Source organism: Polypterus senegalus, chromosome 11, assembly GCF_016835505.1.
Source record: "Polypterus senegalus isolate Bchr_013 chromosome 11, ASM1683550v1, whole genome shotgun sequence".
In the NCBI taxonomy this organism is placed as follows: domain Eukaryota; kingdom Metazoa; phylum Chordata; class Cladistia; order Polypteriformes; family Polypteridae; genus Polypterus; species Polypterus senegalus.
In genome coordinates, this window is record NC_053164.1 from 163,788,935 (window position 1) to 163,811,471 (window position 22,537).

Genomic DNA, 22,537 nt, shown 5'->3' on the forward strand with positions numbered 1-22,537 from the left:
GGGAGGTGAAAGTCCTGACTATATGGTGTCATAACAACAACCTCTCCCTGAATGTTGACAGAACAAAGGCGGTCATTGTTAACTTCTGAAAGAACAAAGGCAGTCACACTCCACTCCACATCAATGACTCCCCTGTCCATAAGTTAGCAGCTTCTGGTTCCTGCGTGTCCAGATCAGCAACTGCCTATTGTGCTCTGTCAGCACCAAATGATTACTCCAAAAGGCTCAGCAAATGCTTTTTTTTTCCATACGGAGGCTAAAGAGCTTTGTTGTGGGAACCAAAACACTAGTAAACTATTACTGCTCCACTATTGATAGTATCCTGACCAAATGCATCACAATGTAGTTTGATATCCTCACTTGCCAGGATTGCAAACTGATTCCAAAGGACTGTCCATACAGCTTCTAAAATCATTGGGGCTGACCACAGATTTTGGGCCACAGCTGCTGCTCTCAATAACAGGCTTGTATGTGGCAGTAACATGACCAGATGTACATTTAAAGGTATTAATATTTGAATACAGCAGGTCCATCTTGTTTCGTTCACAAAAGGAACATGCTGTTTGAAGTTTGTTCCATCCACAATTGCCTAGTTGAAGTAACACACATTCAGAATGATTGATCTTTACTGTACCGATAACAGAGTGAATAATTTTTGCTACCAAATTTTAAAATAAACATCAACAGGTTGATGCAAGCCTTTCTAGGTAGTAACATAGACGAATTCAGGCAACATTTCAAAGTCTGGATCATACATATCAGCTTTTATTGGTAACATACTCACTTCTTATATTTCTCATTCACATAAATCTCCAGTTCCCCCTCTTGGTTTTTCCACTGTTTTTGAACGTATCGTATGTAACCCATCCACAATTAATTAGCTTGTGAAATTGCAGGTTTAAGCCAGTTCGCCACAGTAACAAAAATACTGTAGTACGTAACCTGTGACATCTGTCAAATCTGCTGCTTGTCCAAAAGACAGTTGAAATGGGTCTATCTTTGGGCAAATCCTCAGGTTTAAAACACCATTTCAGAAAATTATAGTAATAAGCTACAGACCATCTTAAAATTATTAATTAATAATATTAATAAAAAGGTTGAATAAAAAAAATAAAAGAGAGAGCTTCTGTAAAAAGGCTACTGCATAAAGAGGCATTCTTACTAATATTACTAATATTGGATACCAGCAAGGTATTTTTTGTGTTGGGGATTTTGCTTGACTAGTTCTTCTCCATATCATATAATATACAATATTCATCTAAAATGTACCTGCAGAAACATCAGGAGTAGAACTGTTTCTGCAGATATTTTAAATTTGCAATAAAATTGTGTAAAATTGGTTTATACAGATAGTAGGCAGTAGCTAATTTAGCAATTAATGGCAGATAAGCGAGGGTGAAATGACTGAATGTACTGATGTGGCTGCACTCTATCAAATAATGAAAATCAGAGTCTCAAGGTTTTAGAAATATATGAATAACACCATGAGAACTCTGTAAGGAACTGTAAGGAATTCTGTCAGAGAGTTTAGAAAAAGGAGTGATTTATTTTAATATAATGTATTTTGTTCATTATTTTTTCAGTATCCACAATGGTGTAATATCTGTGTTCCAGCGTAAAGGACTACAAGACAATGAACTCTACAATCTTAATGAGGGAGTAAGGTGAGTATTTTCATCTTTGTTTTAATTAGTCATGTTTTATGTGAAAATACAGTTGACACTCATTTTGTGTTGCTCCCACACCTACAAATTATGTGAAGAGGTGTCCTGCATTTCAAAAAGCAGTGAGTGTTTAATATGTGATGCTGAAATTAGCCTTTTCTTTTTGGCTCTTTAATTGTTGTTATAGTCAGTCCCCCAACAGTATAGAACCTTTGTCAGCAAAACTGACTGCATGATAGTTAAGAGTTTTTTCATTGCCATAACAAATGTATGTTTATTCTGTATGTGACATTAAACAGGTACAATTTCTCCATTATACAGAAGGTAAAGGCAAAAGAAGATAAGAGGAACTCTTTTTTTCCTTTCTAAATGCAATGGGTTCCCTTACTACTCTCAATGTATGTTGTGTATGTACCGTATGTGTGAAATAATGAGACATGAAACAAATGCTCTGAGAAAGGCTGTTCCCTTTTTGCTATTTCTATATATACCGGAAGGTATCCATTGACCTCTTTCTTCAGCTATTTACCTTTCCACTACTCAGTGGTATTTACAGTATATCATTTTATGTGATATTTTATATTGTATCTTACAACATGCAATGACTATTATAGTGGAAGGCTAAGAATATAGCGTATTGCCTGGAAGACTCCCAGTCTTAAATGAAATATATATGTCTGATCATCTTGATGTACAATTAGTGCTTTTGCAGACATGAGCAAATCATTAATACTGTAAATTGATGAGCTTGAAATAGCATTCAGGAATATTATGCTGTTCTTAATAATAGCATTGAAGGAAGAATGACATGCAAAAAGGCTATATATATATGTGTGTGTATATATGGATAGTATATATATATATATATATATATATATATATGATAGATAGAACTTTATTTGTCCCCAGGGGAAATTTGGCTTTTTAAAGATGCTCCTTAAATATATAAATAGATAAATATCTATATACACATTATGGTCTGAACACACACCAGAATGACAAAAAAGGAATACAATTTTGAAATGAAAGAAATCTTCTTACTTGGTTGTCACAATCACAGTGCAGCATTATGCAGACATATTGCTATTGGTACAAAGGAGCCCCAGTAGCTTCTCTTGACACACTTCTGCTGAATGAATTGTTGGTTGAAAGTACTCCCTGTTAGTGTGTTAGAGAGCGGATGTGCAGCATTGTTTTAATGACACTCAGCTTTTTTTTTTTTTTAAATTCCCTTATTTGCTACTATCTTCAGGGGACCAGAGTGTGTCACTTAACTGACCCTGCCCTTTTAATTAGCTTGTTGATTTGGTGGGCCTCTCTTGAGGTGATGTTACCAGCCCAGCACACCACAGCATAAATAACTGCACCATCCATCACAGAGAAGATATGAAAGAAGTTACTTTCCACATTAAAGGAACACAGTATCCATAGGATCAAGAGCCTGCTATGTCCTTTCATATATAGTTTCTCTGTATTCCGAGACCAGTCTAACCTGTCACTAATGTGAATCCCCAAGTACTTGTAGCAGAGCACCATCTCCATATCCTCTCCCTGAGTAGTGACCAGTCATAGAGGCTCTTTGTGGTTTGATGAAGTCAATAACCAGTTCCTGTTTTTGCTAATGTTAAGGTGCAGACAATTCTCTTTGCACCAAGATACAAAGTTCTCCACATGACTCCTATACTCTGTCTCATGCCCCTTATCGATATAAGTGCAGAATTGTCTGGGAATATCTGCAAGTGACAAGACATGGTGTTATAATTACAGTCTGAGGTTTACAGACTGAAGAGGAAAGAAGACAGGACTGTTCCTTGTGGTGCTCCAGTTTTGCTTACATCCGTATCAAAAACACAGTCCTGTAGTGTCACAAACTGTGGTCTGCCCAACAGACAGTCCATTATCCAGAACACCATATGCTAATCTACCTGCACATCTCTGAATTTGCCCCTTAATAAGGATGATTGGTTGGCATTGAAGGCACTGGAGAAATCAAAAAGCATAATCCTTACAGTGCTGCCAGCTTTGTCCAGAGGAGTGAGAATAAGCCTTGTGGAGCAGACAGATAATTGCATCCTCTACTCCAATCTTTGTCCGATAGGCAGATTGCTGGTGATCCACCACAAGAGGACTTGTATAGTCCATGACCATTCTCTCAAAGGTCTTCTTGAAGTGAGATGTAAGTGTCACTGGTCTGTAGTCATTAGATGAAGAGACGCCTGTCTTGTTTGGAACAGGAACGATACATGATGTTTTCCCCAGAAGTAGCACTTTCTTAAGCCTTAAAGGCAGACTGAACAGGTGACAGAGGACAGCACAAAATTGGTCAACACAGACCTTAAGAACTCGAAGACTGACTCCATCTGCTCCCACAACATTTCCTCTGTGGAGCTGAGTCAGTTGTCTCCTTACTTGGCTTTCAGTTATGGTCAGAGGGGGACTTGTTACTGGCCATTCCAGTTGATGTGGTGTGGGGAGACCAGTCACTGGAAGAGGTGTATATACTGCAGTGTAAATACATACATACTGTCGCATGCGGCTGGGGGTGGAGCCCAGCCGGGATGCCCAGGAGGACCGGAGGAGGGCTTGTGCCTCCTCCAGACCGCGAGTGGGCGACCGCCCTGTTTGTGTTGGCGACCACGGGTAGAGGGCTTGGAAGCCCAACCCTGTAGGGGCCTGTGGCCACCGCCAGGCGGCGCCCCGGTGCCTGAAGAAACCTGGAGCCCAGCACTTCCGCCACACCAGGAAGTGCTGGGGGGAAGAAGACTGGGGACACCCGGTGGGCTTCCGGATGCGCAGCCGGCACTTCCGCCACACGGGGGTGTGTCCGTGGGGGATTGCTGGGAAAGCAGCTGGAGCCCATCTGGGTTGCTATTTAAGGGGCCGCCTCCCTTCCGTCAGCAGCAAGAGTCAGGTGGAAGAGGACGGAGCTCGAGAGTGGAGTGGAGGCGGCCAGAAGGAAAGGCATTTTGGTGACTGTGAGGCCTGGACTTTGGGGATCAGTGCTGGAGGCACTGGGACGTGCACTGATAAATCTGTAAATATAATCTGTAAATAAACGTGTGTTGGGTGCGAAAACGATGTCCGCCTGTCTGTGTCCAGGCCCAGTTCCACAATACATACATACATACATATATACATACATACAGTATATACTTGGAGTTATACGTCTTCCCACAATCCCTTCAATGTGTGATACTATACTTTTCTATTAAGTATGCAAAAGAAGTACAACTTACTTGTAATGGACCACCTTTATTTTCTTTAAACCCACTCTTCACTGAAAACTATATTTTATGTTGTTTGTACTTTGAGCTTTTGAGTATGATGTAATTTTGAATTCATTGTGCCAATAAATGTGTGTCTTTCTCAATAAATGCCAACTAGTTCAGTAATGGAATGTCATTGTTTCATATGGACACACAACATATATGGAAAGAACATTGTTATCATTTCTTTAACTATTTTAGTTTTTATACATTTAGCCGATAGTTAGACTGACCATGATATATTTTTCTTCATATATGATCATTCTAAACATGCTATTTTTAATGCTGGTATGAAATTGCACATATGTATCTCTTATCCGCTACTGGCATGCACAAAAACGCCACAAATACTATATACAGCCCTGTTATCATAGAGATTGTTATTAGTACACTGTAGCAAAATGCCATGTGCACATTATACCAACAAAAAAATCAAATCACTACATTGAATGCACATCACTATCAAAAAAGATAAGATATCAGATCAGAATACGTATATTAAAGTGTCATTGACCAGTACATCTTATAGCAAAATAAGTTTAAAAAGGTTATTTTGAACTGGTTCTTCATGTCTAACTGTTTGTTGTGAATGTGGTATTTTTCACTTGGACTTGTTTTTCTTAGGGTGCATATGTGGCTAACGTATCCTTCTGGCAAGCAAGTTTATTGATATAGCAATGAGCTTCACAATAACCGGACATCTAATTGGTCGAATTGGAGCAGTGCTACTTAATTTTTGTTCATTTATTTTGTCTGTTAATTGTTTGCTGTCTGCTGTTGTCCTTTTAAATATTTGTTAATTGTCAGATGTATAAAAGATATTGAGAAATAATGGGGAATACAATAATTTACAACTGGTAGCACTTTGAGGCAGGGCTTTCTGTTTCAGTCAAACATGTCCAGGTTATTTCTCTCTCTGTAGAGAGAGAGAGAGAGAGAGAGAGAAAGAGAGAGAGAGGGTGGAGACTTCAGAGCTTTGCTTGGTCTTATCTCTATATTCTCCAACATCTTTTCTGTATTGTTTATAGTCATTGTTCAGCAGTATTGCAAGAAAGAGTAATTTGTATGTGTATTTTTGTATAATCCATATATAATCTGTACAACTTGACTTTTTTGTGTTTATATTAACCCTTTTTAATAATATACTCACTGTTCCACCTTTATATTTTTTTTTAGTTGAACCACTTATTGGGGTAATTTGTGTGGGAAAACTTGGGTGTGATATATAGTGTTGTGACTTGGCCTAGTCCGAATTTGTGCAAGACCTCTGCCCTAGAGGTTGTAACCACTGTAGAGCACCACTGAGCCCCAGACCACATACTAAGTATTACCCAACACAATTCCAGGTTCAAATAAAGAATTTTATTTGGTAAAAGTGACACTGTCTTCATATAACACCAGCACAATACACTATGTACAATTCTCCTTCCTCCTCCAAGAGAGTCTCCTGACTCTGAGTCATTTAAGTGAGGCGGTGGGTTCTCTTTTAAAATTGACCTTGGAAATGCTTCCTGTCCAAGTCGTCTGGCAGTCCACCCCTGGCAGCGCCCCCTGGTGGTCTCCAAAGACCCTAACAGGGCTGCATTTCCTGACTGTAAATCCTATGCCAACCTGCAGGTGACTTAATCAGGTTTAGCCCTGAGGGACACTGCCACATATCGGGTTGTGGGGGGGATGACCTACTCCTGGTAAGCCTGTTCACCTGGTCCTTGCATTATAGCCTTCTGGCTGGGTATGAATCCTTCCTTTTTTTTAGCCAGAATGAATGTCCTTCCTTCTTGGCACCTTCAAGGTTTAGCAGCCAGTCAAGTTATTTTAAGTAACTCTTTATTTTCTTTGCTTAAGTTAGCTCATGGAGAAATGAGTAATTTCTAAAAATACGGAGCTAATAAGGATTGTTTCGACTTGGAACACCTAAATTGGGGCTAATAAAAGGTACTGTTCTGGGAAACACTGCTTATGATAAGACAAACTGTAACAAAGACAAATGTGAAATAACACTCTGTTTAAAATTATTTAAAAAATGTAAATGTCAAGAAAAAAGCAGAAAGTAACTGAAAGTTCCAGTAATGAGCTTTCTTGCATTATACAAGAAATACAACCTTTAAATGTCAGTTCACTTCTCATTAAACTGTGTTTTGATGTGCCCTAGAAGAGAAGTGTTTCTGCAGGGTCTGTCCTATGGCAGCAAGGGCAGAACCAGGAGGTGAGAAGAAGAGAGACTATTCTGTTTGACTGTTCTCTTAACTTGTGGGAAGGTCGATGTGTAATGAAATGATAATTCCTCCCTTTACCCTGCTGATGTATTATGTTTAAGAAGCTAACTTTTTAAGTCATTAGGGTGAATGTGACTTAGAGACTGGGAGAGTAGCACATAAATGAACTCCAGTCTCAAGTGTTTTAAAGACCACAGGGACTGTTTTATTTACAATATTAACCATTCACGATGCAAGCACATTAAACTACAGTCATTTAATATGAAATGAAGCAACTATTATATGTCTTCAGCAATGGTGGAAACAATATTTACCACTCTAAAAATTTTAGGATAACTTCATTTATTTAACATCTTATATGCATGTAACTACTCACTTGAAATTATCCAGTGTGCACTTGAAAATACCTGGTGCTCACTTGATAGTATCTGGCGCACAAAGCTTGCGAGGTGGAGTGGAGGAGGAAGTGAGAAACCAAGTGAAGGAAGAAAAAGAGAGTTTATTGTTCTATACAATGTGTTTTACATATACTTGCGGCTGTGGGGGTGTGAAATGCTTGTTGAGAAGAGTTTTCACTAATAAAATACTCTTTGGGCTTTTACTTTGTGTCCATGCATGTTTGTATTGGGTGTTTGGGGAGCTGGAGTGCCCCTGGTGTCCACAAGCCTTAGGGCTTCTTAGATAGATAGATAGATTGACAGATAGATAGGTGGATAGATACTTTATTAATCCCAAGGGGAAATTCACATAATCCAGCAGCGGTAAACTGATAAAAAAATAAATAATATAAACCAATATTAAATTAAAGAGTAATAAAGATGCAGGTAGAAACAGACAATAGCTTTGAATAATGTTAGCATTTGCTCTCCCGGGTGGAATTGAAGAGTCGCATAGTGTGGGGGAGGAACGATCTCCTCAGTCTGTCAGTGGAGCAGGACAGTGACAAAAGTCTGTCACTGAAGCTACTCCTCTGTCTGGAGATGACACTGTTAAGTGGATGCAGTGGATTCTTCATGATTGACAGGAGTTTGCTTAGTGCCCGTCGCTCTGCCACAGATGTTAAACTGTCCAACTTTAATCCTACAATGGAGCCTGCCTTCTTAACAAGTTTGTCCAGGCGTGAGGCGTCTTTCATCTTTATGCTGCCACCCCAGCACACCACCACGTAGAAGAGGGCACTCGCCACAACCATCTGGTAGAACATCTGCAGCATCTTACTGCAGATGTTGAAGGACACCAACCTTCTAAGGAAGTACAGTTGGCTTGTTTTCTTGTGTTTCTTGTTTTCTCCCTTGCTGATTTTGGGCTCTTGCAATACTTAAACAGTAATCCTTTTCCATTCTACATTTAAAAAAACAGCAACATAACAAGTATAGTTTGTTGAACCTGCTGAGCCTACATGACTGCACTACAAAATTCTGCAATAGGTACAACACTTGAAACCATCCGTTAGTCTATTACATTTCCTGCAATTCTATAAAGTCAATTTGTACAACAATCATCTGAAGCCATTTTTATCCTATGTATTGTTTTTCTTTGCTACCTTGTGATGGGCCACGTTATGATATAAGCCATAATCATCTAATTTTGATACAGAATTTTCGTAACATTAGAGATCCAAGAAATTTACAATAAAACAGCAGAAATGTATTCATTAATTGATAAGACAAAAATGCAGTGGGCAAAAGCACAGCTGGCCATAGGTAAACTTTAGACAAAGGTAAAATTCGGAATCATAAACAAGACATGTTCCTGCAATCCAATAAATATGCAAGAGAACAGAAACAAGAAAAAAACTTTATAAGACAAAAATGCACAATGCTAAAGGAAAGATTATAACACCCCTACTTAAGTATACAAATGCTTACCAATCATATGACTGATGAATGCATAAAGCAGCTTAACATGATGGACCTGGTCAAAGGCACAATGCTCAGAGGGTATGGCAAATAGCAGGAAGCATTTGAAGGGTGTGCTGAAGGTTGGAGATTACTAGGGATAATTAAGCACACTTTAGATTATTCTGGGCTCATCTATTTAAAGTCAAAGCCCTGTTTCTATTCTCCTTTCAGTTTTGTTCTTTTTTTTCCTTCTCAGGCCTTGAGTTTTTCATCTGTGACTTTTGTCTTGCAATACAATGCTGCGTCCTTGCATGATCTTTTTACTACTATATTTTTGCATGATTGGTGGTCTGACCTTACTATATAATAGGTCTTCCAAGATCCTACCTCACATTTTCAAATTCACTTTTAAGTAATACCACAAGCAATTCTTGTCCTCCTCCTGTCTTGATAGAACCTCTGAATAAACTAAAATGAAAAGGTGAATGAACAAAAGAAGCTGAATGCCTAATGTAAATTGGTGTTAGCTCATGGTAGCATTAAAAGTAGTAGTTCACCCTTTTTGCTGGACTTTTCGCTGAAAGAAGTTTTATTTTAATTCTGTGATGAACTTGTTCTAGAAATGATGAATCTTAGTGGAATGAGTTAGCATCGAAAACATGCAATCAGTCAGTTGAATATCATATGAAATACATTATTGATGGAAAGCAAAACACAATCGATAAAAGCGCCATGCATTTTTTTTTCCTTAACCATTTTGGGATAACATTGTTATTGTCTCACTGGATTGCAGGGTTTATCTTAGAGCAGTGTTTCTCAACTTTTATGGCCATGAGACTTAGTTTTACCTCTAAATTCCTTAACAACACACAGACAACATTTGAAGAGAGTTTTTTCCCCCCTCTGTGAACTGAGTGTGCTTATAAGAGCGGTGGAAGGGGGTCCCCTTGATGAAATGAGTGCAGTTTGGAACAGGGAAAAATATCCCCCAGTGTTGTTGATAGCTTTGGCAGACTGGGGGTGCGTCACGTGTCAATAAATCTGAGGTACACCGATTGCACTACGTTATTTTTATCAGTGCATATTATTGTGTTTTTGAAAAGGCCAACAATGTTGTCTACCTGTATATCATCATGAAGTTTGCAATACCAATCAGCATTAAGCAGTTTTAAAGTTTAATAAGAGGAAATAAAAAAAACAAACACAAAAATAAATCCAATGCAAATTAACCGTTGGATCCAAGCCAAGATTTAATAGAATAAAATATGATTTTCAGATTTTTTATGCTTTTTTCAGAATGTGATATGAACAAAACAGGGCAGTACTTTAGAGTAAAACTAATTAGTAACTTTTGTTGGTAGACATTTATTCAAATCAACTGTATACTAAGGCAGTACCAATTTTTGACTTTGATGCTAATTGGGAATTAAGGTTTTTAGCAGTTTTTAGCTTTTAATGAATCAACTTTAAATCACCTTTGTAACATTACTGAACACCATTTTAACATTTACATTTATTTGGCCAACACCCTTATCCAATGGGACTTACAACATTTGAGATACAATTAGTTACATTTCTTTTCTTTTTCCAATTGGATTCAGGGCTATACAGTGTCATTGGTGGGATGTGAACAGAAGCCTCAGGGTTTGAAGTCCAAAGTCTTAACCACTACACCACAATGCCTTAATGGGAGAAGTTTAGGTTATTTCTGCTGCTTCTTTTTTCATTGTGAATTTTAGTCAATTGCTGCACCCAAAAGAAGATCCATTACTTCTAACCCTCTGTTTCATATGAAGGTTTCATCTGCAAGTAGAGTATGCTATATTGTCTATTTTGATGTTCTTACTGCTGAAAACAAATGGGTTTTATAGGTCAAGACAATGTTGTTTGGACATCAAAAATTAAATTAGCATAACATACTATTTGATTTGAAAGCCTCATAAGAATGGAAATACAGCTTTGTATTCAAATTAAAGAAAGAATACTGGAAGAACATTGTATCCGTCATTGGTCTCTCCATTTTACGGACCTGCAATTGTATCTATTGCATTGCAGTCAAGATGAATTCCTTGCAATCTGGTGGATCCCCCAAAAAATCCTAACCGATAAAATGCCTTACAGTATATTCTTGAATTGTTTTTCTGGATTGTAGTCAATTGCTGCAGTACTGCAGTTTCTTTCACAGCAACACCACTAATGGCTGTATGTAGCATGTTAAACAATAAGCAGCTCAACCGAACTAATATTAGCCCCTTAGAAAAAAATACAAATATTGTTTACAGAAGTGTTCAAGTATTGTTTCTTGAATAGTACTTCTGATACATCTGATTAACCAATGGCTCTATAACTGAGGCCTGTTGACGTAGAAAGATTCCTTGGCAAAGTTGGGTAACACAGCTAGTATAGTATACTGTATGTGTAAAAGGCAGCTAGAGTTTGTATGGTTTAAAAAAAAAAGGTTTCTATTACTCTTCTCTCAACTTCCTTAGGTGTTGTTTTGACACCTTTCTTCAAAGAGAAAAGGGCAGATCTGAATGTGTTTAATGTTTTCAGGTTTCTTCTTAGAGGTTTATCGAGTGAATCCAATCTATTTATCACAAGGAGCCTAGTAAATTTTGTAAGCGTTTGCTGCTAAAGTTTTTCTTTGCAAAATTGCATTGCTGCTCTCAGTCTGGATGGGTATTATCACTGAATAGGAACTTTTTCTACATATTCTTTTAAATCTGGGCATCAGTATCTTAAAAGTATGTTTTATCTCAACAATAAAAGCAGAGTCTCTAAATTGCTTGGACCCCCTATAATGTGAAGTGGGTGGTATATTGAGTAGAGTCTGAAATATCTATCAGCTACCTTTTCTTTTCTTGTGGGTGTGGTCATCACATTGAATAGTTTGTTTTTTTTTTTATTTAATTTAGTGCTAGAACTCGAATTCTTGCACAGTACTTTTTTTTTAACTTAATTGACAACCCACTCCTTAATACATTTGTTAATGCTTTATTATTCCAATAACTGCTTATTTGCTGCATTAGTAATCTGTTTAATATAAATTGAAATCTCTAATGAGTAAAGTTATTTCCTACTCTTTCTTTTATGTGTTGATGCATTGCTGCCTTTCAGAACTTACTGATTTATATAGTTGAAGTCACAGACTGTTAAGAACCAAGATGAAACTGTGGTTGGGTATTTTGTCTTGGTATTCTGCGTGGTAAATTCTAGAATCATAGATCAAAACATAAAGCTTGTAAATGGCAGTATGGATTGCTAAATCGAAATGCAGTAATGAGTTTGAACATTACATATCACATGATCTTAAATACTTTAGCATAATTAGGAAGTAATTCCTGTGTACTTCAAAGAATTATGTACCTTCTTTGCAATGAGCTTAGTCAGACTGAGTGCACTTGTGATATTTTAAAAACTCATCCAGATTTCAACCACCTTGAGCAATAAAGTAAGTTAACTACATTCCACTGCAAACAATATGTAGTTGAATGCTTTTCCAACAACTAATTCAAATGAATTATTCAACAGAATTATGTCAAGAAATGGTATTGGGGCTCTTAGATACTGTACCAAGGACAATATGCTTTTATAATGTATCACTCTGATTGTTCTTTTTATCTTTAACCAAGTTAGACATTTTTTCTTTTTAGTAATCTGGCATGATATCTTTTATTAGCTAACTAAAAAGGTTGCAATATGCAAGCTTTCAAGGCAACTCAGGCCTCTTCAGGCAAGATGTAATTGTTAGTTAGCCAATAAAAGGTGTCATTTTGCTTGACTTTTCAGTACATTTATAATGGCTAACATAGTACAACACCCTAGTAATCTGGCATGCATTTGAGGGGGCATCTCCTTGTAGTTATTGTTTGTACTGATATTTATGTATTTTGGGTGGCACGGTGGCGCAGTGTTAGCGCTGCTGCCTTGCAGTTAGGAGACCCAGGTTCGCTTCCCGGGTCCTCCCTGCGTGGAGTTTGCATGTTCTCCCCTTGTCTGCATGGGTTTCCTCCGCGTGCTCCGGTTTCCTCCCACAATCCAAAGGTTAGGTGGATTGGCGATTCTAAATTGGCCCTAATGTGTGCTTGGTGTGTTTGTGTGTGTCCTGCGGTGGGTTGGCACCCTGCCCAGGATTGGTTCCTGCCTTGTTGGCTGGGATTGGCTCCAGCAGACCCGTGTGACCCTGTATTCAGATTCAGTGGGTTGGAAAATGGATGGATGGATTTATGTATTTATTGAGATTCTCTAAAAAGTTAAATATCCTCAATGAGGCAAATAAAGATCTATTTATCTGTCTGTTTTACTATAACAAGCAAATTAGTTTAGTTATTGAGTTTGTATTGTGTAAAAAGCAGTCAATCTTTGCTAATCGTTGTACCAAACGAGTGTGAAACTTCCTAGAGGTAGGTGTGTTTAACCTAAAGGTCATATTCTTTTAGCCATACTGTACTCTGGAATATTTATTTGCTGTCTCATGGATACAGTGATAAGGGGAACTAGATAACATTAATAAATATTAAATTAATAAAAAGGGGAAACTGCAGGCATACAGTGTAAATTGCAACTTACAATACAAACATAGAGATATTTAAATGGTGCAAATGTGTGCATGAATGTGCAGACAGCTGTACCAAAGTATTTAATTCCACAATATAAAATTCAGCTTTCCATTAATATCAGTGACTCTATCAGGATACGTTTCAGTATTTATGACATATAAAATACTTTGTACTTCCTGGGGTTAAAAGCTGTTTCTGGTTCTTTGATGCTTCTGTACATACACAATGGCAAATTTGTTATTCAGGTTGGTTGAAATCCTCTATTGTTACGCTGATTTTACTGCAGTAGCTGGTTGTACAGATCTGTATAGTGGAAGGCTAATCAAAGATTTGAGACTGTATAGTGCAGCCTTCAGCCAAATGAATATGTAGTTTTGTTTTAGAAGGGGGATTAATAAATTGCATATTAACTACGTTGTTATTTAATAAAGCTTTTGGTATATTTTGTTGAACTGATATTTTTTGATTTTTTTACAGGAGATTGTTGAAAACTGAACTAGGATCATTTTTTACAGAGTATCTCCAAGTAAGTCTATGACACGTCATGCATGTTGTCTGTTACCACACATAAAAATTATCTTAATGCAGCAGAGGTGAAGTATGTTTAATTCTCAGACTGCTAACCTTTTAATTTTTCTGTGCTGCTTTTGGTGAATAAGCTTATTTACATATTCTGCTGATGTATACCCTTTTAAACTCTGTTGCCACTTTCTTAGCATTAGTTAGGAAGAATGTTGTATGAGTCTCTGAAGGCAGAAAGAGTCCCAAAAGCTGAAATGGTTTCAGTATGTTCCATTAGCATATACAATAGTGGCACACGTAAAACTCTTGGCCCAAATACCTGCCTCACCTTTTTTCCTTATCATTAAGCATTTTTTTGGTTAAAATGATCATTTGTTGACTTTGCAGAGGCAGGATAAGATTGTAACAGCATATCCAAGAGTCATGGTACTACATAGTGATATGGAATCTGTAGATTATGAAGGCATATTACGCACTCATGATGGAATCAGGATGGCTTAAGTGTAATTCTGCCTACATTCGATGTCTGTTGTCACTGAGAGAGAGAGACTGCAATATTAATTTGGCACAATGTTCAAATAACCATTTATAGGAAGATGTCAGAGCAGCTTTATGTAGTGAATGAAGATCTAGTTCCTATATACAGGGGTGAGCCAAAGTAAGTTTTCAGTTGTGAGTGTGCAAAACACAGAGTTTAGCACTTATGAGATTGTACCCAAGTTTGCTGTGCCATTGTGACATTGTTTTGAGTTAGTAAAGCTATTGTAATAATCATAACCTGCATGCCTTTTTCCATCCATACAGCTGTAAGCTTGCTTTTGCCCACCCATGTATACTGGGGTGGTAAGAAAGACTGTCTTTTCAATAGAATTTCAGAGTATGGAATTAAACAGATTTTAGGATATCTCACAACCTTGAGTATTTATTTAATTATTTACATTAGTAGTTCAGAATGTATCTATTAATATTGAAGAATTATCATATCTGTAATTAAAACTAATAAACAGATAAAACTAATAAACTAATAATGAGGGTTTTGATAGAAATATCTGTTATTACTGTTGTAGACCTATGAACATAAGGTCTGACTTCAGTGTTCACAGCTTTCCATTCACTATACACTGGCTTGGCAACATGTCTTGGAGATCTTCATATTTTGCTAAGGGTTTTGACCTGGGCTGTATTTCAAGCTTGAATTTCTACAGGTCTTACATGTTATTTGCTGCTTTGATCCACCACATTTAAGAAGCTGTGTGACAGGATCCTTTGAAGTTGAAAGGGTTTGTCAAGAGGCAGAGATTCTTGAGGTATAATGATAAATATGGATTACCATTTTAATTGTGCAATACAGTACTTGTTTCTTACCAAAACATATACTTTATGCATACACAAACAAATAAGAAACACAGTATGAATGCTTAAATAAAGCTGAAAGTCTGTCAAATATTCACAAGAGTTTTTTCAAGAAGATATAAGGCTAACATGCTTAACAATTTTTGAAGTAAAATAAACACACTTTGCTGTTAAACTAACACACCTATTTTTTCCTGTGCAGTAATGTAATTGAAAATGCAAACTTCTGTACTTAACACAAGTTTGCTCATCATCCAAATTTGAATTAAAGGACAAAATAAAAAGGTCTGAATTCATTAAAGTTGCTTTTCTTGCCAATAGCCATGTCTTTTCTAGGTTTGAAAAACTGAGCAGCCCCTGAGTTGGCAAGGTATGGTCAAATGCATGAGAAAAGAATTTTCTCAGTCAATAAAATAAATTTTAGAAAGGTTTAGTGAAAATTTAAAAAGGAACAAATAACAAAAATTCAGAAAAAAGAATTTTTATACACGCAGAATAAAAGACAAAAAAGGGAAAAAAAGGTTTTGTTTCTATTTTATTGCAATCATAGCTTTCTCATATTAAACTTTAGTTACTTTTTATACTTAAAACTTGTGTGATATCTCTATGGCAAACTTACATAGGCTTCACTTCAGTACATTCAGTATGATAGATAGATAGATAGATAGATAGATAGATAGATAGATAGATAGATAGATAGATAGATAGATAGATAGATACTTTATTAAACCCAAGGGGAACTGCAAGGCAGATCATAAACTGAACTAGTCTGTAGTCAGAGGAGGAGGAGGAGGTTAGGAGCAGGCGCTGATGCAGCGCATTGCTGCACCCACCACATGACAAACCAACTCAGGAGCCCAGGTTAGGACCCGAGTGCAGCCATGCAACGGGTGACACCTCAGCACCACACTAGTTCAGATGGAATGGAACTAGTATGAGGGTAACAAGATAAACTTAGAATATTTCATTTATAATTTAGCTTGTAGGGGTTATAATAGAACTTACCAATAACTATGCACTAATATATAGGCAAATATTTTAACATAACTAAGAAAACACTTTTATTAATTTAACATACCCTAATTAATGAACAAATGCCTTTTATATTGCTGTTTGTCTAATTACACAAAACAGCTTCACTAATTCTTTTTTCTCAGTTTATTACACCACTTTTTTAATGTAAATGCTAAAAGTCTAAACTTCTGTCTCCAGCAGAGTCTGTCTTACTGCTCTCTGCTTACAAGTTTGCAGCAAAAAAGACACACATGTGCTAGCTACTCTATTGTAATACCTTGTGCAAATGAGCACTACAACTAAATCCCCATAAAGCCTAGCAAAGCACATGCTGAAAAAAATCATTTTTTGTGATCAGCCAATTTTACCAATCACTGATCGTGTCTTTTGTAATGAAAATCCAAAATATATACCTCCGGCCTTAATGGTTGTCAAAATCTGGAAAGTGTGTAAAAAAAACAATGACACCATTGGAATATGTGACACTGAGCTAGATATTTAGTTGAAGAGGAAACTATATTTTGGTTTCTGCTGTTGTACTTTGTTTTATTGTGTTATCAGAGCACCTGTGAGATATACTTCTCATAAATGGTACCAACTAACCTCCTAGGTTCTTTTCTTAATGTGGAGGATAGGAAGAAATGTCAACACCAGCTATATTACTGTTATCTGTAACCTCTTACCTGTCATTGTCCATATTCTACCCTGTGTATTCAACTCAGTAGGTTAATTCACTGACTGGGATTTATATTTTTACTCCTTTACTTTAACCCAATTTACCACCAATAGACGGCTTCTCAAATGCATCCCCTTAAGCCTTTGAGGGACTGTACAGTAGTTCGACAAGGAATGATCATTCGTAACTTCTTGGCTGTCAGGTACCAATTAGGTAGAGTCATTGGTTGAAGGTTTTAGTTAAAAATCATATGTATTTGCATAATGGCCAATAGCACCAAATATAAGCAGTACAAAGAATTATTGTTTCCAACCTATGTAGGTCCATGCACTCTTCATTTTGTCCCAAAAGACATTTCCCAGATGGTCCAGTTCTTTATTTAAAGATTGTACACCCTTAATTGAAAAATAAAAATGAATGATTTCTTGCCAAAGAGAGAGCTCATTTTTCACGTGTTCAGCAACTAAACAGCAGTTTATCACAAGCTCCATTTAAGTGTCCATGTTTACCTGCCAGACTCCTTGTAGTTTTCCATTTTTTACAACTGAGCTGAGCTTTTCGAAAAAAGTCTAATATAAAGTCAGCTCCATTTCTCACTTTCTTGCCCAAGTAAGCATACATGCCTGGCTTTTTTCAGCTAGTGGAGCAGACAGTTTCTCAAAACACTGAAAATGATACTAATTCATTATCACACAAGCTTAAGTCGATTCCCACAGGAATCAAAAGTTGCTTGAGGTCCTACTTAATATTCTAACTATATTAAATACTTTGAGTCCTGCTTTGCCTTTCATCTTTCTCAGAATACACCACATTTCTATTCAATATGACAGGACTTTCAAACTTAGGCTGTTTACCTGAAATCTGTCAGTTAAAATGGATAAAATGTTGGCCATACAGTTTAGGCTGGACAAGAACTTGGATTCATGCCATCCTCGTCAGGCGAGTTTTTATATACAGTAAATAAAGAGAGCATCTAGCCGCAACTGGCTTGGAGATGACTGAGTGAACAACCTTCATTCAGTGGTCTAATGTATATTTAGCAGTATGCATACTCTCATGTTTGTCCACTGGTCACCCACCCTGTCTTAACTTTAACCCTTTTAATGACTAATTTTAGCAGTAGACTTAAGTAATCCAATTTAAAAATGATGCTTCATTTCACTTGAAGTTCATCATACAGCCTCGTTTTCTTCAAATATTGTACATTTTCTGAATCCATCAAATACTGATTTTCAATTATTCATCTTTGAAAAAAAAACTCACATAAGAAGAAAGTATGTTCTTCCTCATAGTTTAGCTGTAACAATGTTGATATCAAAATTATTTTACAATGATGATTTAGTTATTTATGATACATGAATATTAATCAAAAGTATAATTCATAGTTATCTTGTACTTTATTTTGCACTGCACATATGAAAAACGTATGTCATCTTGAGTTTTATTTTGTAAATTAAAGATATTTCTAAGTGTTGATTTATCAATGGCTGATTCTGGTGACACCTTAGGAAAACAAACCATTAATAAACTACTAAAGCATCAATAAATAAAAATGACAGCTTGGAAGCATTTTTTTAACAAAGTGTATTTTACTTTCCCAACAATAAATTTATGTAGATATACAAATATATTTCAGTGTATTGCAATTGAATTTACTGTACTTAATAAATGAATGTACTTATATTCTGTATTCACATAGTCATTCTACCTTACAGTACAATTTGTTACAAATCTAGCTGATGCAGGAACATCACAAATGTAGTGATAATTCAGATTACTATATGCTAGATTTACATCTTTATTTTCTGTTAAATGGTAACAGTGAGCTAGAGCCCTGCTTATAGCATTGCACACAAGGCAACAGCCAGCTACGTTTTCACAAGCACACATAATTGGCACAGCAGAAGTGCCAATTAGCCAAACATCAATGGCTATGAAATGTGGGAGGTGTTTTGTGGTGTAAAATTGTCCAAGATTCCCTTACGTATCGATCCATCATCAGATTGCTTGCCCTGAAAGGGCTACACTTCAGAATCCCTTAGCAAAGGCCAGGAATGGCTACTTCTGTCAGGCTTTTGTATCCCTTGGCTACATTTGAAAGGGCTTGACAATCTAACAATCTACCCCTGAACGTGCACAACCTAAATGAACACAGTTTGTTTCATTAATGATCATCAGTCATTGCTAAATGTCAGTTAATAACAGGGTACTTCAGCAAAGCAGTACTCAGACCATTTCAATCATTTCTTAAGATTATTTGTAGGAAAAACCAGGTGTAAAAGTTAGATATGAAAACATACAACCTGAACAATTTAGATCAAGATCACACAGCAAGCTTCATATCAGGTCGCTGTTGCTTTGGTTGTTGCAGTCTTTGTTTTCTTAAACCAGGTGAAGCTTGGGAGCAAAGGGGCAAGGGCATTCTGTAGATGGCAAAATCTGACCACGTTGTCTTCTCTTTGGCAATTGTTTCTCTCTCTCTGTCTCTCCCAAGTCATGGCATTTATGATGTCTCTCTGGCATTGCCTTTTTAAATACAGTACACCCCCAAAATTTGCGGGGGTTACATTCTTAGAGCACCCGCAAATTGTGAAAAACCGCAACTTTTGGATGTGGTTAAAAATGCCTTTTAAATGGCTATTTTTATAGTTTAAACCCTAAATACAGTATGCCCCCAAAGCACTTTAATTTTGTTGCAAATTCAGCTTAATACATTAATATGTTACCTAAAAAATTACCTTAATACATTACCTAAAAACAGAATGTAACGGTAAATCTGTATACTGTACAGTACTGTACTGCTATGTCTCCCGCGGTGCTAGAACGTAAAATACCGATGTTACCGCTATATGTACTGTAATTCATGCAAGCGCGTTTTCTTTGTTATAAGTAGAGTAAATACATAATAATTTCATTTAATTAAAATACAGTAAAATGTACGGGTACTCACCAATGATGAATGATATCGATGATGAAGATGAAGTAGCTGTGCAGTACGATGCAGAGGATTTGAAACTCCTCGGGTGGCGCCTCTTCTTCAGTTGTATCTTTGGATGGGTCTTCTTCTGGTGGGGTTTCATGCTGGCTTTTCTTTATAGGTTTCAGGAACATTGTGTTGGGAAGTTGCTGTCGTTGTTTCTTCATGGTGGCAAGGAGCATTTTATATGTCGGAATGGCAGCATCGATGCCATTATTAACTGTGAGAGCCCGAACCATATAGTGATCCATGCTTCAATCATCCCTTGTAAATTGCTTCTGAAAACGATCAAGCCATCCCTTACTGGCTTGAAAATGTTCAGGCTCCGGTGCTGTTGATGGTCCTGGTTGCGGTTCTTCAGTACCTTCTACATTGTCTCCTGTAGCGAACTGCTGGTACAATTTCCGTGCTTTCTCATGGATGAGTTTACCGTCCAAGGGAATGTTTTTCTTCCTGCAGTGATCTACTATGCCAAGGCACATTCTAACCTGACAATATTTTTATTCCTTACGGTCGTAACCTTTATGGCACTATCACAGAAACTTACAGATATAGTACTCCGGATCGCTGCCTCACTCTTCTTTATGTAGTGTACAGTGCTTTCATTAATGCCATAGTGGCACGCTATTGCAGCATAACTTTTTAGTTCCCAGAGCAAATCAAGTACTTCAGCCTTCTCCTGGAGTATTTTAAACTGCTTCTGGCACTTAGGCTCAGAGCCAGAAGTCTTAGAAGGCGCAGGACGTTTCAGCGACATCTTGTTCGTTTAAGAATAACAAAATGAAAACAATAACAAAATGGAAAACACAAGGACACTCACCTGGAGACATGTCACAGGGCAACACTCAATCAGCAGCAAGGAGAAATGAATAATGCTCTCGGATTGGCTACTTTCACCATCCCAAACCGCGTTTCCCTCAGCGGTGGTAAACCCACTCACCAGGAGACGCGTCACAGAGCAGCAGTCAATCAGCAGCAAGGAGAAATGAATAACGTTCTCGGATTGGCTACTTTCATCATCCCAAACAGTGTTTTCCTCAGCGGTTGCTTCCTGTTCTCTCTACAGCACTGTATTGCCACGAAAAAAAGCCATAAAAAATTGAGGAGGATATTTGCGCTTTCCGCTAACAATTAATAGTTAGGTACTAAGGAAAAGCCCGTGAATGACTGAGTCCGTGAAACCTGAACCGCGACTTTGCGGGGGTCTACTGTACTTTGTATTTATAGTGTCTTGTTGACTGCCTTATGTAAGATATTGCTTCAGCCAAAATGTGGTAAAACAGATAAGTTACATTTGGCTAGACACAAAACATGTTTTTCTTAAAGTCCCAAGCCTCCATTTCACATGTTGTTTTACAAGCAGACACACACTAGTCCCTTTATTTAATTTAAACATATACATTCTAATAAACAGTGAAACACTTTGGCAATTTATACTTATTTTCCCAAAATTCCTGTCCATATCTATTTTGCATACACCCCAGACTTTCATTTACTTCCAAAATTTGTCACTCTTTGAAAACCACCTCATGTATATTAATGATCTAATGAGGTCATTTGTACCTGCCTGCCATTTCAGTTACAGAACATTTCCCACATGAGATCAGAGCCCACAAGTTAAGAATCATTAATTAAATAATTCTAAAATAAACACAGCCCAAGATAAAACACACAAATTAAATATTATAAATCACATTTAGCATACTGTAAATGCACAATTTTCCAACAACATTACAGGGGGTAATCCTGAGTATCCAGAAAATCCACTTGAACAATTTGGACACTCTACACAGACAGTGTTATGATTAAAACTTGAGATCCTGGAGTAGTCAGGGGAAAAAGTGAAAAGTTTGAGTGGTTTTCAACATGGATATTGTACGATACTAATATAAAACTATTATAAAACTTACTGTAAATATTCATTACAGGATGAAAATTGAAAATTGTCATTTCCAAAATTAAGCCATGTACACAATTTGTATGTAACCATTGTGGATAATAAGGACCACATCTTCAAGTCGCTTAGTAGTGACCCAAAAAGAGCCTTTAGCTTTCTACACCAAGTTTATCTACCTTAGTTATACAGTGGATCCTCGGTTTGCGAGCATAATTCATTCCGGAAACATGCTTGTAATCCAAAGCATTTGTATTTCAAATTTCCCCATAAGAAATAATGGAAACTCAGATAATTTGCTTCACAACCCACAAATATTTATATAAAAATGACTAATACAAAATCTTCACTCTAACTAACGGAATCACTGCTATCTGTTGGCTCACTGGTGTCTTTTTCTTTTTTTTGAGACTTTAACAAGGAAACCTATCCAATGACAATTGCTTTTGCCTGAAGAGTCACTACACTTGGACACAAAATAAAAAAATGCTTTATGCACTGTAAGGTTTCTAAACTCTTTTGGGATTTCACCCAACGGGACAACACGCAAGTGTC

The 22,537-nt window shown here is 37.0% G+C and overlaps 1 protein-coding gene across 4 annotated transcripts in view; it reads left to right on the forward strand.

The window, feature by feature from the left end:
- The window catches only part of prr5b (proline rich 5b (renal)), a 145,654-nt gene that overhangs the window by 71,043 nt on the left and 52,074 nt on the right, over positions 1–22,537 (forward strand). For all 4 annotated transcript variants that reach the window (XM_039770001.1, XM_039770004.1, XM_039770002.1 and 1 more), the window contains 2 exons: positions 1,584–1,664; positions 14,024–14,072. In XM_039770001.1, coding sequence (XP_039625935.1) covers positions 1,584–1,664; positions 14,024–14,072 — 130 coding nt within the window. The remainder of the gene's footprint in view (positions 1–1,583; positions 1,665–14,023; positions 14,073–22,537) is intronic.